This window comes from Rhipicephalus sanguineus, chromosome 2 (assembly GCF_013339695.2).
Source record: "Rhipicephalus sanguineus isolate Rsan-2018 chromosome 2, BIME_Rsan_1.4, whole genome shotgun sequence".
Classification (NCBI taxonomy): domain Eukaryota; kingdom Metazoa; phylum Arthropoda; class Arachnida; order Ixodida; family Ixodidae; genus Rhipicephalus; species Rhipicephalus sanguineus.
The window spans coordinates 227,723,787-227,738,251 of record NC_051177.1 but is presented as its reverse complement, the minus strand read 5'-3'; the positions used below and the strand labels follow the sequence as shown (position 1 = coordinate 227,738,251).

At 49.9% G+C, this 14,465-nt stretch overlaps 1 protein-coding gene across 2 annotated transcripts in view; it reads left to right on the top strand.

Moving 5' to 3' along the window:
• The window catches only part of LOC119384145 (adenylate cyclase type 3), a 778,406-nt gene that overhangs the window by 327,278 nt on the left and 436,663 nt on the right, over positions 1 to 14,465 (top strand). For both annotated transcript variants that reach the window (XM_037652438.2, XM_037652439.2), the window contains exon 10: positions 13,664 to 14,001. In XM_037652438.2, coding sequence (XP_037508366.1) covers positions 13,664 to 14,001 — 338 coding nt within the window. The remainder of the gene's footprint in view (positions 1 to 13,663; positions 14,002 to 14,465) is intronic.

The following is a 14,465-nucleotide window of genomic DNA, read 5'->3' as shown; positions in this document are numbered from 1 at the left end:
AAGGATGTATACAAATAAGGTGCCTAATAATATGAACAGTATTTTGGCTTATTTATATACATATATCGCGGAGCTCTTTCATTGTTAACTTTTTAAAGTCGACGCCATTTGTTTTCTGCAACTGGTTTAACAGTGATGCTAGCTGGTAGCGGACCATTTGCTTCCCATAGTTTGCGCGACATCGTGCCACTTCCCACTGCTCTGGGTGTCGAGTGTTGTATGCTGCTGCATTCGTTTTAAGGTTGGCTAAGCTTTGCAAGGCATTGTCTTGGTTTTTTGTGCATAGTTTGTAATAACGATAAATCCTATATTTGTATAGTGATGGAACTCTAACCATACGCAATTTGGCAAACAATTCAGCTGCATGAAACAAATGGGGCACCTTACAAGTTAGTCTAATAATTCGCTTTAGTAATAGAAATAATTTCATCACATTTGAATTTGTGGTTGTGCCCCATGCAAGAGCACCATAGTTCAGAGTGGAAGAGAAAAGCGAGTTGTAGAGGAGTAGATTTACTGTAATCGGAAACGTACTGTTTTGCTGCAAAAGCCCTATAGTAGGAGAAAGTTTTTTAACCAGGAAATCAACGTGTGCATCCCATGACATTGCAGCGGAAAAATAGATGCCTAGGGTTTTGAAAGACCTAACGTATTCAACTGATGCACCATTAATAAATACCGGATACGTAAGACATTCCTCATGACGAGGGTGAAATGTCAAGGCTTTCGTTTCGTAAGAAAAGAATTCTAGGATGGAACGAGGTTCGAACCTGGGCCCTCTGCGTGGGAGCCCAGTATTCAACCTCTGAGCCATGCCGGTTTTTTTTTTCTTTAATTCATGGAAATATGACCCGTTATAGCTGTGAACTACACACTACATACTTCATCACATTAGAATTACCTTAACATTCAGAACACCCACATTGTTGCCTACAGTAAGAGGCTGTTCAAAAGTCAGGCAAACACACACAAGCGTCCAGAAGTGCAAGCCACTCCGGAACGGGCTCAAAAGTCTTAACAACACTGCGCACTTGAGCAGCTTATTGCTTGTAACCGCTTTGCAAATGGTCCTATGCAGGCTTCATGTCGAGAAACATATGCAATATAGCGTGGTAGAAGTCTAAAATAAACAGCCAACGTCGCACATCGCGAATGCTGTAATCAGGCGTCACGCAATGCGAATTCCGCAAGGAGAAGGTTGTTGAATGCTTCCAACCCATTACAAAGGGCTCCGCCATAATTCTTCATCGTCATCAGGCACAGCACCAACAAAGTGCGCATAATGCCTTACTTGCGTTTAGCGGGTACCACGGCTCTCCGTAGAATGACGAAAAATGGCATCGTGCCTGCTTCCCTACTTCTCAAAAATTAATGATTTCTAGCGTAGTGGGTTCCTCGCAAGTGCACTTGTATTGGTTGCCAAGGAAGCGCAAGCGCGTGATTCATTTCCTCGGGGTCTCAGTAATGTTATTCGCCCCCCGCCCTCTCTCCCACGTCAACGTATGTTATACAGCATGGCGGGGGAGGGAAATAACGACCGGGCGTCACTCAATGCAAACTACAGAACTGGTGGGCCGTTTAAAGCTTCCAACCCATTACAAAGGGCTGAGCCATAATTCTTCATCGTCATCAGTCGTCGCGTCAACAAAGTGCACATATTGCCTTACAGACGTGTAGCTGGTGCCTGGCTTCTCCACAGAATGACGAAGATTGGCTTAGTAGGTGGTTCCCAACTTCACAAACATTGTGATTTATGGCGTAGTGGCTACCATGGCAGTGTACTTGTATTAGTAGCCCCAAGAGAGCTTACAACGGGCTCTAGAAACGCCGCTCTTCCAGCTTTCGCTGTGACTGTGCTGCGGTTACAGCGCAGGCCTGGCGTTTTTTTAGAACATTCAAACCCAGGTGATTATCAATGAACCATTCCTGAATTAACTCAAGAGTGGCGTTGGCATGACCCGCTAAGTCACGAGCGGAGCGACCAGCGAAGAAAATGCTCGTATCATCAGTGTAGATGACATACTTTACCATCTGATCACCGCTGACAATGTCATTAATATACAAAAGAAATAAAAAGGGGCCTAGGATCCTTCCTTGAGGTACACCTAATTTAACCTTTCTTGTGGAACATGCGTGCCCATTTATTTCTACATACTGTGATCGGTGTTGTAGGCATGATTATATTAAGGAGTGGGCATTACCCCTAATGCCACCGTCGCCCGGCCACTACATGTCACCACACCACCGGCAGTACACTGGCCCAAACCGGGGCCGGTCGCCTAGCCCGTATCCGCGAAACTAAGGGCAGCAACCGATGGATGGAGGTGCGGTTGCTGTACGACGAAATGTCGAAGATCCTCCGCTGCCGCCGATGGCGAAAAACGCGACGAGACCTGCAGAACACGACGCAAACCTCACAGACTCCTGAAGACGAAACCTCGCGCACCGAAGATCTGACGACCCGACATGGAAGCAGCCGAACAAACCGGCGCAGCCGTGATCCGACGCCACGACCTAACCACAACGCAAGACGACGAAATAGTGACCTCGACGTTCTTATCGATGGCCACAACGTCACCGCTCTCGTCGATACTGGAGCCCACTATTCCGTCATCAGTAGGCCGCAAAGTTGAAGAAAGTTAGGACTGCTTGGGAAGGCCCCGAGATCTGGACCACTGGAGGCCATCTGATATCGCCGATTGGTGTCTGCACGGCGAGAGTCACCATCAATATCTGGACTTAACCTGCGAGCTTTGTAATCCTACAAAACTGCTCCAGGAATGTGATACTTTGAATGGGCTTCCTAAGTGATCACGGCGCCGTCATCGACCTTAGGTCTGAGTCGATAATACTAGCCTCAGACAAAGCGCTCCCGCCCCACACGACGCCAGGGAACCATGCATTGAATCTGATAGAAGAGCAGGTGACCATTCCGCCGCGCTCCAGCATCATTATTTCCGTCGGCGCCGAAAAACCTGCGAACCTTGAAGGCGCCATCGAGGGCGATCAGTACCTACTCCTGCACGGTCAAATTTGCGTCGCACGAGGTATAGCCGAGCTGCGTGACAGTAAGGCAAATGTAGTGCTGAGAAACTTCAGCTACGAATATAGGCACCTCAACATTGGTACGACGGTTGCCTACATCGACGTATGTGTGGCCGCCAGCAATGCTTTCGCCTTCTTCGATGCTTCCGAACCAGCTTCGACGAATCGAGGTCCCGAACAGGATTTTGACGTCAACCCGAGCCTTCCGAAGGTCAAGCAAGACCAGCTCAAAACCCTGCTCCTGCAATACAAAGGCTGTTTCTCGTCGTCATCGCGGGTCCGACAAACGCCCCTTGCTAAGCACCGCATTATTTTGTTTTATTTGCGACATATACTTGCCCTTAAAGCGTAATATTTGTTGTGTATATTTGTGTTAAATGTGCGCCGTTAGGCCGGTTTGTGTATGAAGTGGACTGTGTTGTCAAGTATCCATTGGTCATAACTGTTTGTGTCACTGTAGCGAAGACAAGCTTGCAGGAGATGACGGTTGCGTTCCGACTGTAATCCTTGACATGTCCATATAAGGTGGTATGCATCTGCTTGCATCACCGGAACAGAACAGTACGGGCATGTAGCACCAACTGGTAAATGCGACCAGTTCCATGTTGAGATAACAGATGGTGCAAGGGCCACCCCTGCCCGAAGCCTCTTAAGCACGACTTCATCCGCCCTAGTAAGGTGAAGGGGGAGAGAGCAGACATGTGGAGCACACATAAGAAAACGACTCGACACATCCGACTAGCTCCGAAGCCTAAAACCAACTAACGTTTTCTTTATTTTTCTGCGCCCCTCGCGCCAGCCTTGCTGCCGCGCCGCACGAGGTCTCGTCCGACCTCTTCTTTCTTCACTGCGCCATCCCGTCGATGTCGGTGGCGCTACATAGCTCCTTCCCCTAGAGAGCAGCATGGTCTGCGAACGAAATCAGCGCTGCCAGGAAACTCTGCGGATTGAAGTAGTGTCCGCAGCGACGGGAACGGAGACGTGTGGAACTGGATTGAACGAGGCGACTGTGGGAGTCGTCTCACAGTAGGCTGGCTTCAGGCGCTCCAGTGCGATGGTGTCAGGTTTGCCATGAACATCTACGACATATGTCGACTCGCGCTTCTCCAGTACTGGAAAGGGCCCGAGGTAGTGTGGGTGGAGAGCAGCCCAAATAGGTCCAAAGCGCACGAAAACGTGGGTTGCATTGGTCAGGTCGGATGTAATGTATGGTGCGCGGTCTGGAGGAGGACGTGTCGGACAGGGTTTAAGATCCCGGAAGGTGTACGAAGGTGTACGTATTCGTGAGTAGACAGAGCTGCCGAGGGTGGTTCTGGGGAGAAGAAGTCGCAGGGCAGACGGAGCGGAGTGCCGTAGACGAGCTTCGCGCTCGAGCACCCGAAGTCCAATTTCAAGGCGCAGCGGATACCCAGAAGTACCAGTGGCAGACGTCGAATCCATTGCGATGGCGTGCCATGGGCCATCAATGCTGCCTTGAGCTGTCGATGGAAGCGTTCTACGAGGCCATTGGTCTGGGGGTGGTAGGCAGCCGTGCGAAGACGATGCGTGCCAAGCAAGCGTAGGAGCTCGTGAAAGAGGGCAGACTCGAATTGCTGTCCTCTGTCAGTCACGATCTTGGTAGGGCGTCCGAAGCGGGCAACCCATGTTGTGACGAATGCTGCTGCGACGGTTGCAGCAGAGCTGTCTGGAAGCGGGGTCGCTTCTGGCCATCGAGTAAATCTGTCGACAGCTGTGAGCAGGTAGCGAAATCCGTCACACGGTGGTAGTGGCCCGACGATGTCGATGTGGACAATATCGAAACGATGGTCAGGCTGGAGAAACTGGCGTGTGTGGGGAACAGGGTACCTGTGGACTTTGGCACGTTGGCAGGGTGTACATGCACGTACTCAGTCGCGTACGTCTGCGTTCATCCGTGGCCATACGTAACGCGATGAAACAAGGCGTTGCGAGGCACGAACGCCGGGGTGAGCGAGCTGGTGCAGCGTGTCGAAAAGCTGCTTGCGTAACGTGCGAGGGACAAATGGTCTGGGTGTGCCTGTAGAAGTGTCACAGACGAGGTTGGCGCCATCAAGATGGATATCGTGCAATCGCGGTGCTGTTTTAGATGAGCGCAGTTGTATGAGCTCGGGATCATTAGCTTGGTGTGCTGCGAGCGTCGCCACATCGAGTGGCGCAGGAGTTGCAGGTGATGTCACGGCGTCCACGCGGCTGAGATTGTCAGCAGGTATGTTCTAGTCGCCGCTGACGTGTCGGATGTCGGTGGAGAATTCAGATATAAACAAGAGATGGCGGATTTCTCGTGGCGTGTGCGTCGACGACTCTCTGCAAAGCGCATATGTCAACGGCTTGTGGTCCGTGAAAATTGTAAATGGTCGACCTTCGACGATATGGCGAAAGTGTCGGATGGCGAGGTAAATTCCAAGTAACTCTCGACCGAAGGTGCTGTAACGAGCTTGTGTTGGGCTGAATTTCTTGGAGAAAAAAATTCGGCAGATCCCACATATCGTGGGAGTCGATGTTATGCGAAGCATGCGGCGGATATGTGGCTGTGGCGTAACTTTTTTTTACTGAGCGACACGTTACAAAATGACGCTAAAGATTTGTATAGATTTTATACGCACACTTATATATGTTGAAGAGCCGCATATGTGTTATATAACGAGTTGTTTACGGTTGGGTAACGCTGCCAATGGCAACGGGGGCATTACCAACACCAGAAGCGGTTAGCTGACATGTAGTGCTTATACGTGTCCCGAGAACGCACGCACGTTTCACGAACCCGTGTGCATGTGTGGAAGAAGTTCTGGACAGTTCTTGAACAAGGGCATCATCACCGTGATCAGTGAGCACCAGCAGCTGGTCATGACTTGTTATAGGATCCGGTCGTGATCGTGGTGACGAGGGGTGCATGTATCGTGAAGTATGTGGTATAATAGAGCTGTTGGAATTCGTGGATGCCTTGGTCACTTCGTCGACAAATTGTCTGTCGATAGAGCCGGCGACATGTCGGAACCTGAAGCCACCCTTCGCGTTGATGAGGCCGTCGAGGCTGGTAGGCCTGGATAGTGCTACGTAGACCAACATCAGTGGATGGCGTTTGTCGTATTCGTAGACTACCTGGGCGTATGTGGCCTACGTAGCCTAGTCTTCAAAGCGGCTGTCAATGAGTCTGGCATCACCCTCGGTCAGCATGAGGCCATCGCCCAGCCTCGTAAAAAATGAAGAGGACACTGCGTCGTTCTAGTGGGCGAAGTGCGCTTTACGGTGCGGTGATGTGGATATCATATGTAACTTTCGTTAATGTATTCCTCTGGGGTAGAGCAATGCTTCAATATAGCTTGCTGAATCATAGGAATACAAACGTAATGTTTATTAGACTGCTATAAAATTGGAGCCAACACTGGAACTTCAGACGTTAATCTGATATGACGCCTGTATCGCAGGAGTACACGTCGTAGGAGTATCACGTAGTGTTTATTGCTTTCTTAGAAAATTAGATAGCCAGCACCACAACCACAATTGACGTTGCACTGATATTACGCCCGCGTGGGCTCCTTTTCCAAACTAATTTATAGACCTGGCGTGGCTCAGTGGTAGAATACCTGATTGCCACGCAGAATGCTTGGGTTCGATTCCTGCTGGGATCCTAATTTTTATTCCTTCCATTCGTTGAGTCAACGCTGCCGATGTTGGTTTTCCTTAACGCTCTAGCATTTAAGTTATCAATGTCTGTTCTCGCTGTTGTTGGGGAGATATAAACTGTCAATCACCTGTGGCGCATACCCGTACACCCTGGCCCGTGGTAAACGGGTATGTGCCACACGTGTCTAGTGGAAAGGGTTTGACGACGTAAGCGACAGAAATTTAACGTTATTCATGTCATGACCCGGCAGTCATATTCGTCAAATCCTCTTACCCTCCCATGCAAATTTTGGTGTACACCAAATTAAGGAGGCGATCATGAGAGCACCCAGACGTAGGCGGCTAGATAGATAGATAGATAGATAGATAGATAGATAGATAGATAGATAGATAGATAGATAGATAGATAGATAGATAGATAGATAGATAGATAGATAGATAGATAGATAGATAGATAGATAGATAGAAACGCTCAAAGTGTCAGAGGTTCGCTAAGAAATGCTTCGCATTTAAAACGCTAATGGTTGCCATGAGTTGTCAACACGCTGCTGGAGAACCGCTCCCACGGCTGTGCTAGACGCGTCACTCATGAGGGCTAGAGATGCCGTGGGGTTGGGGTTGGCAAGAAAGGCAGCGTTGGCGAGCGCGCCCTTGATCTTGATAAAGGCGTCTTCAGCAGTGGAGTCCCAAGGTAGTAAGGACGTCTTGTTCTTGCTGGTAAGCAGACGGTCCAAAGGCGCCACTATATCGGCACAGTTCTTGATAAAGCGGCGATAAAAGTTAACCATGCCGAGGAATTGCCGCAGCTTCGTGATCGTTGTGGGCCTAGGGAAACTCTGGACTGCTTCGATTTTTGATGAAAGTGGGCGGATGCCACTGGTGTCCAGGTGATGTCCAAGAAAGACTAAGCTAGTGACACCAAACTCGCTTTTCGAGGCGTTGATGACGATGCCGTGGTCAGATAGTCGTTGTAGCAGACAACGAAGGTGTTGTAAATGCTCTTCCACAGATTTGCTGGCCACCAACAAGTCGTCGACGTAGGCGAAAACAAAGGGTAGACCACGCGTGACTGTGTCAATGAAACGTTGAAAGGACTGAGCGGCATTCCTGAGACCGAACGGCATTCGCAAAAACTCGAAGAGTCCAAATGGTGTTGTAAAAGCCGTCTTGGGTATGTCTGATTCGGCCATGGGAATTTGGTGGTAGGCGCGTACAAGGTCAATCTTCGAAAAGATGTTGGCGCCGTGCAGAGCGGCAGTGAAATCCTGTATGTTGGGTAACGGGTACCGATCCGGAATTGTCTTAGTGTTCAGAGATCGGTAGTCTCCGCATGGCCTCCAGTCACCCGATTTCTTGGGCACCATGTGGAGTGGAGCTGCCCAGTTACTTGCGGACGGGCAAATAATTCCCAATTCCAGCATATGTTCAAATTCTGCACGTGCAACCTTGAGTTTGTCCGGAGCAAGTCGACGTGGCCGGAAGAAAGCAGGAGGTCCGACAGTAACGATGTGATGACGTACGTCGTGGCACACTGGTTTTTTCCAATTAGGCGGTGCGGTGATGTCAGGGAATTCTCGTAGCAAAGCCGCGAAGGGTTCATTTGAAACCGTAGCACAAGAGAGGGCTAAATCTGTGGTTCCAGGTGCAACAATGCCTTTCACCGAGAGGTAAGTTGTCGCGTCTAGGAGACGTTGTCGCTTGACGTCGACAATGAGGCCATGGTCGGTGAGGAAATCAGCACCGAAAATGGCAGAAGGAACGTCGGCGACCACGAACAGCCAGCGGAACGGTCTTCGTAGTCCCAGGTTGAGCGTGAGCGACCGTTGTCGAAATACTTGAATCCGCGTTCCATTCACAGCTTGCAAGTACAGCATGGGAGTAGCGGTGCGATCAATTCGTGTAGCAGGGAGAATGCTGACCTGTGCGCCTGTGTCAATCAGAAAACGTTGCCCAGTGACCTTGTCGTTGACATAGAAGAGGCGGCATGGGGTAGGCCCGTGACCGCTTGTCGCCGCTAGCGGTCGGCCGGACAGTTTTCCGACCAGGTGCAAGGGAGTAGGCAGTGACGCGCGCGAGCGCCAAAACGGCGGTGGTACCAGCAGATGTCAAACTGCTGTGATTCACTGTTGCGCTGGCTCTCGACGGATGGGAAGCGTCGATAAGATAGAGAACGGCGACGTCGACGTGAAGGAGGAGAAGCGCTTCTACGAGTAGTGGCAACCAGAAGCTTCTCCAGTCTGTCGCATAACTCAGCGACGGGAAATGATGGTGGTTCTGGCTCGGACCGCTTTGTCAGTGAAGGGCTGACGGCGTGCGATGCAGAAGCCGGAATTGCAGCTGCAACCACTGGAAGTGGATTGGCAACTTCCATAACCTGGTCAGCCAATGTAGCGAGCTCTGACAAATTCTGGGTTGAAGCAGTTGCCAGCACCATCTGGACTTGGGTGGGCAAGCGCTGAAGGAATAGCTCACGGACGAAGGTGCTGTCCGTAGTGGAAACGCGTGGGCCGAGCAGATTAAGAAATCGACGCAGTAGCTGGCTTGGCCGTTGATTGCCGAGTTGTTCGATTGAGAGTAGCTGTTGCAACCGTGTGCGTTCCGACATAGCCGTGCGGTCCAGTATAGCTGCCTTAATTACGTCGTAAGGCGACTCTGGTAGGTCGTGCGCGAACGAATGGAGAAGGTCGGAAATCTCGTCGATGACGGCCGCTGGAAGCGCGTCGACCACGAGGAGGTACTTGCGAGTCTGGGACGTAATCCGCGACAGTTCAAAACGGGCCTCTGCTTGGATGAACCACGCCGAGGGGTTCCGTTCCCAGAACTCTGGCAGTCGGATGGTGTTCGAAATAACCGCAGCGGTTGAAGAGGTCTCGGCGTTGGCCGAGTTGGTCGAGGCTTGCTGGCGTTCGTTGCCGGTGGTTGACATGGCTCCACGTCTTTTTGTTTCGTGTTGCACGTTATGATCAGGCACAAGTTGCTACTTGATCCAAACGTCCGGGTCACCAATTTCTGGAGCACACATAAGAAAACGACTCGACACATCCGACTAGCGCCGAAGCCTAAAACCAACTAACGTTTTCTTTATTTTTCTGCGCCCCTCGCGCCAGCCTTGCTGCCGCGCCGCACGAGGTCTCGTCCGACCTCTTCTTTCTTCACTGTGCCATCCCGTCGATGTCGTTGGCGCTACAGACACACGGTGGGATAAGAGCGCGTGTATCCTGTCGGAGAACATTTTTACGGGCACGGAGTCTATTTAGGGGTTGAGGTGGAAGGGGAACAGATGGGAGGTCTGTATTAGGAGGGCAGTGTGCCTGTTGGTCAGCAGCAATATTGTGAGGGTTCGCAGCATGGCCTTGAATTCAGTGTGTCCTGATGCAAGTGGCTGTATTACGGTTCATCTTATGTATCGCCTCGCAGATTTCCATCACCTTGTCAACTTTCTTGAGTTCCTGGACAGCCGCTAAAGAATTGCTGAATGCGTCAAGTTGCTTAATTATAGACGGCTTAGAGGTGACATCCCGCACTGCGTCATGGATGGCTTGAAGTTCCATTCCAAGAGGACTGGCTTCCGTAGATAGATAATGCTGGTGACCACTGATGAAATTATGCGTGGTACTTAGGAATGATGTCCTTCCGCCGTCTTGTAGGATGGCAGCATCTGTATAGACTTTGCAGACGTTAGCGCATGGTGCTTCGATGACAGAGCGTTCGTCAATAATACCTGATGTATCGCTGCCCCGTAACTTGGTTCTCTTATTAGATGTGAATGTGGTGAATTCCCATGGAGGCATTGTATCGGACTGGTGGTCAATGGGAGACCCGCGTTGAAAGTGTGCATGCAACGCAGCAACAACCGGAACAAGTTGCTTTTTTATTTCACGCGTTTTTCCCTTTGCGAAATTAGCTCTGCATTTGTGTTAAGCTGGGCGTGCTCCTGTAAAGTTGGTATCGGGGTTGACGCGGGGTAACGCTGTTATTGTGCGCATGGCATCACGGTTAATAGTCTCCAACTGTGCCAGCTGCGCTGAAGTTAAACTTTGAAATTGCGCCTGGTATACAATTCTTGGATGTAGAACTGTGCGTACGAGCCGTCGAGCTACATCAGTACGAGCTCCAGCTGCTTTTGATGCAATGCGGCGAATCAGATGAAGCGTTTTTCTGGAACTCTGCCCGACTTTGCGGAGCCAGTGCGCACCACTGCCGGACCGGTGAATGTCAAGTCCCAGTATGCGGACCTCCGAAGCCTCAGGAATTGTCACTGTACCAAGTGTAAATGTAAAGGGGCACTGCGTGATTTTTCTGCGTCCTGCCTTGTTAGCCACCACAACGTGGCTTGATTTTTGGGCGGAAATGTCTAACCCTGCGTTCCGAGTGTACTTCTCAAGTATACCAAGGGCTTGCTGAAGCTGTTGAGCTTGTCTTGAGACGTCTTTATGCACAGACCACAAAGTCACAACATGAGCATATATTAGAAACTTCACGTCTGGAATCCGGTGTAGTTGCCAAGCTAGAGGTATTATTGCAACGTTGAACAGAAGAGGAGCCAAAACGGAACCTTGTGGGACACCTCTGTTGGACGTGAAGCAGACTTCTGGCTTTTCATCTACTCTTATTGCAAATGTGCGGTTGTGAAGGAAAGAGTAAATAAATCTTGCGACCCGCGGTGGAAGTCCCAGCTCGATGAGGTTGGAAATATTGATCCATGGTCTATATTGTCATAAGCTATCGTTTTGTCGGTTGCTACAACCGTGCGTACTGCGTGGCTGTGTGGTGAAACCTGTAAAATGTCGTCCGACGAGACAGAAAGTCCATCTTCAGTTCCCAAATGAGAACGGAACCCAATTTGAGCCGGATTGTACTTATTCTCTCGTTCAAGCCATCAGGAAATACGTGTGGCCAGCATCTCTTCAGCGAGCTTGCAGACGGTCGCAGTCAGTGAAATTGGGCGTAAAGCTTGCAGGTTCTTTGGAGACTTTCGTGGTTTTGAAATCGGAAGAACAACTACATGTTTCCCATCAGATGGGACGTCCCCAGTCTCCCATACTTTATTAATAGCCTGCAGAAGTGCGCCAAGAGCTTCACCTTCCATGTTCTTGAAAACTTCGTAGGGAATACCGTCGGGACCAGGTGATGTTCCTTTGTGCCAAGTTTCAATCGCCGCTATTAGTTCGGCCATGCTGAAAGGACTTGATATATACGATGTGGCACCGCATTATAACAGAAGTAACAGAAGAAAATTCTCGACCACTCCGTCAGAGTCCCTACCGGGGTTCGACGCGTGAACGGCAGGCCGTCAAGAAACAGGTCGACGAATGCTACGCGACGACATCATCCAGGCGTCCAAGATTCCGTGGGCGTCTTCTGTGGTGTTAGTGAGGAAGAAGGATGGGACCCTACGTTTCTGCGTCGATTATCGTCGCCTGAACAAAATCACGAAAAGGGACGTGTACGCTCTCCCAGGTATAGAGGACGCCCTAGATCGACTACACAACGCGAAGTACTTTTTTTCGATGGACCTCAAGACCGGCTACTGGCAAATCAAAGTCGACGAGAGAGACCGAGAAAAGACTGCCTTCATAACAACGGACGGTCTGTTCGAGTTCAAGTCATGCCCTTAGGTCCTTGCTCGGCACCTGCGACTTTCCAACGAGTCATGGATACATGCTTCCATGTTGCTAGCGAACACGCACAAAGGACGATATAGAAAGAGACAGGACAACCGCTAGACTTCAACTGATTTTTGAACTTCAACTGCCAAGGTCTAGAACGAATTATACTTATCAGATGCTACGTTATCCTTGCTACCATATCACTTAAATACAAGAAATGTAATATAACACTTCATATTGTCAAAATAAAAACATGTATGCAACTGCAATGTTTATGTACTAGTGCTTATAATGCGGTGTACTTCTTGTGTACTTCTTGCATTGTTGTAATTCTTGTATTCCTGTTATATGATGCGGTGTATTGCTAGTCTAATTCTTGTGTATTTTTTCTGTATTGTGCTTTTTTGTTTTTATTGTATTTCTGTAATATGATGCGGTGTATTTCTAGTTAATTCTTGTGTATTTCTTGTTTTTCCCGTTTTGTCACTGCCTGAAAAATGGGCCGTGGACCCTGTCAAGCCTTGCTGGCTTTTAGATCATGGTCCACGACATCACTTGTATGTTGAAATAAAGATTTGATTCGATTTGATTTGATAAGTACTGCGTGAGCAAAATGTAAATGTTCACGACTGCTGTGCTCCACAAAACTTGAGGCGGTTATTAACGCCGCGTAAATAAAAAAAAAGCGTTCTAGGAAACGTAATGATCGGAGTTGGCTTCTTTGAACTGCAAACATATTTTTCTGCCCATTCAAGAGGAAATCGTTAGAAATTGCACTCATTTCACATAATGCCACGTGCACTTCCATCATGCCATCATCACCCAGCATGCTGCCATCATGTTCCCATCATGGAACCGTCATCCAGCTTGCTCACCTGGCCATCCAGCAAAACTTGTTCTCCATCGCCACCATCAGCCAGCGTTTTCGACTTAACACCTAAAAAATCTTGCCAGCACCACCACCACCACCATTTTTGCCACTCTCATCATCATCAGCCATTATGACCATCACAGCCTCCACTACATCCACTATTCTTTCCACTTTGTTCACTATTGTTTCCAGCACATCCACCAACAATTCCAGCATCCACCAACCCAAGACTATCAATAGGGCCCTAGCCAACAATGAAGGAACACTTTCTTTTGTTTTTTCTACCCCGATAAAGCGGGCCGTACTTTCTTGAAAATACTGTCTTGCTGGTCATCTGTCCGCGTCACAGTAAAATCCAGCCATTCGTGAGCGCCATGTACAGTACTGTCTGCCTCCTGATTATGTCCCCGTTTCTTAGCGCTCGTTTGTTTCGCGTCAAGCATGAAAAAGGGCTCCTATTTTTTGTTGTGACAGCTGTTCTGCTATGTTTTCGCAGCTGCTGGGCGCCAGCAATGGAATTGACCAGCCGAGTACAGCGGCCGAAGGGAAGCTGGTGGATGAGGAGGGCTTCCCCATAGTCCTGTCGTTGAACACAGCTCGCCACTCCATCAGTGTTGCGGCGCTAGCGCTGGTCGCCGTGGCGGTGCTCGTGCGGCTGAGCTACCTTACCAAGATAGCTTTCCTGGCTTTGTTGTGCGTGCTGCAGTGCGCACTCTGCCTCCTACCCCCACTCAGCAAACACTTCATGGCAGCGTCACTCGAAGTCGTCGAGCTGGTCGACACGACAGAAACCCCAACAACCGCTCTGCCTGTCGACCAGCCAAAACTTGAGCAGTGAGTACGGTTCTTTCTGGCGACATCGACCATATTTATAATGTCGTGTTTTGTACTTGAAGTGATATTCATTCGCCCCTATTTTGCATATTAGATGCGAAGTATCTTAAGGCGGAGCTCAATCCGGTGGTGGTGGTGGTGTGCGGCGTGACCACCCTTACTGCGCATGCGCATACCCTCTCCACTTCCCCTCTCCACTCACCCTCCCCCCTTCCCCTCTCCACTTTCTCTCTCCACTTTCCCTATCCCCTCCCCCTTTCCACTCTTCCTCTGAAACACGGGCTAGACATGCCGAAATTCTCTCCTGCGCAACGCCGCGATGAGCTCGAGCGCATGTGCGTCCCCTCCCCTTCTCTCCCCACTCCTACGCTGCCCCCTCTCGCCCGCCTGTCGACCGTGTTCCCCGCTCGCCCTGTGAGAATTAACGGCCAGGCTATATGGAAGATATAACGCGCGTAACGTCC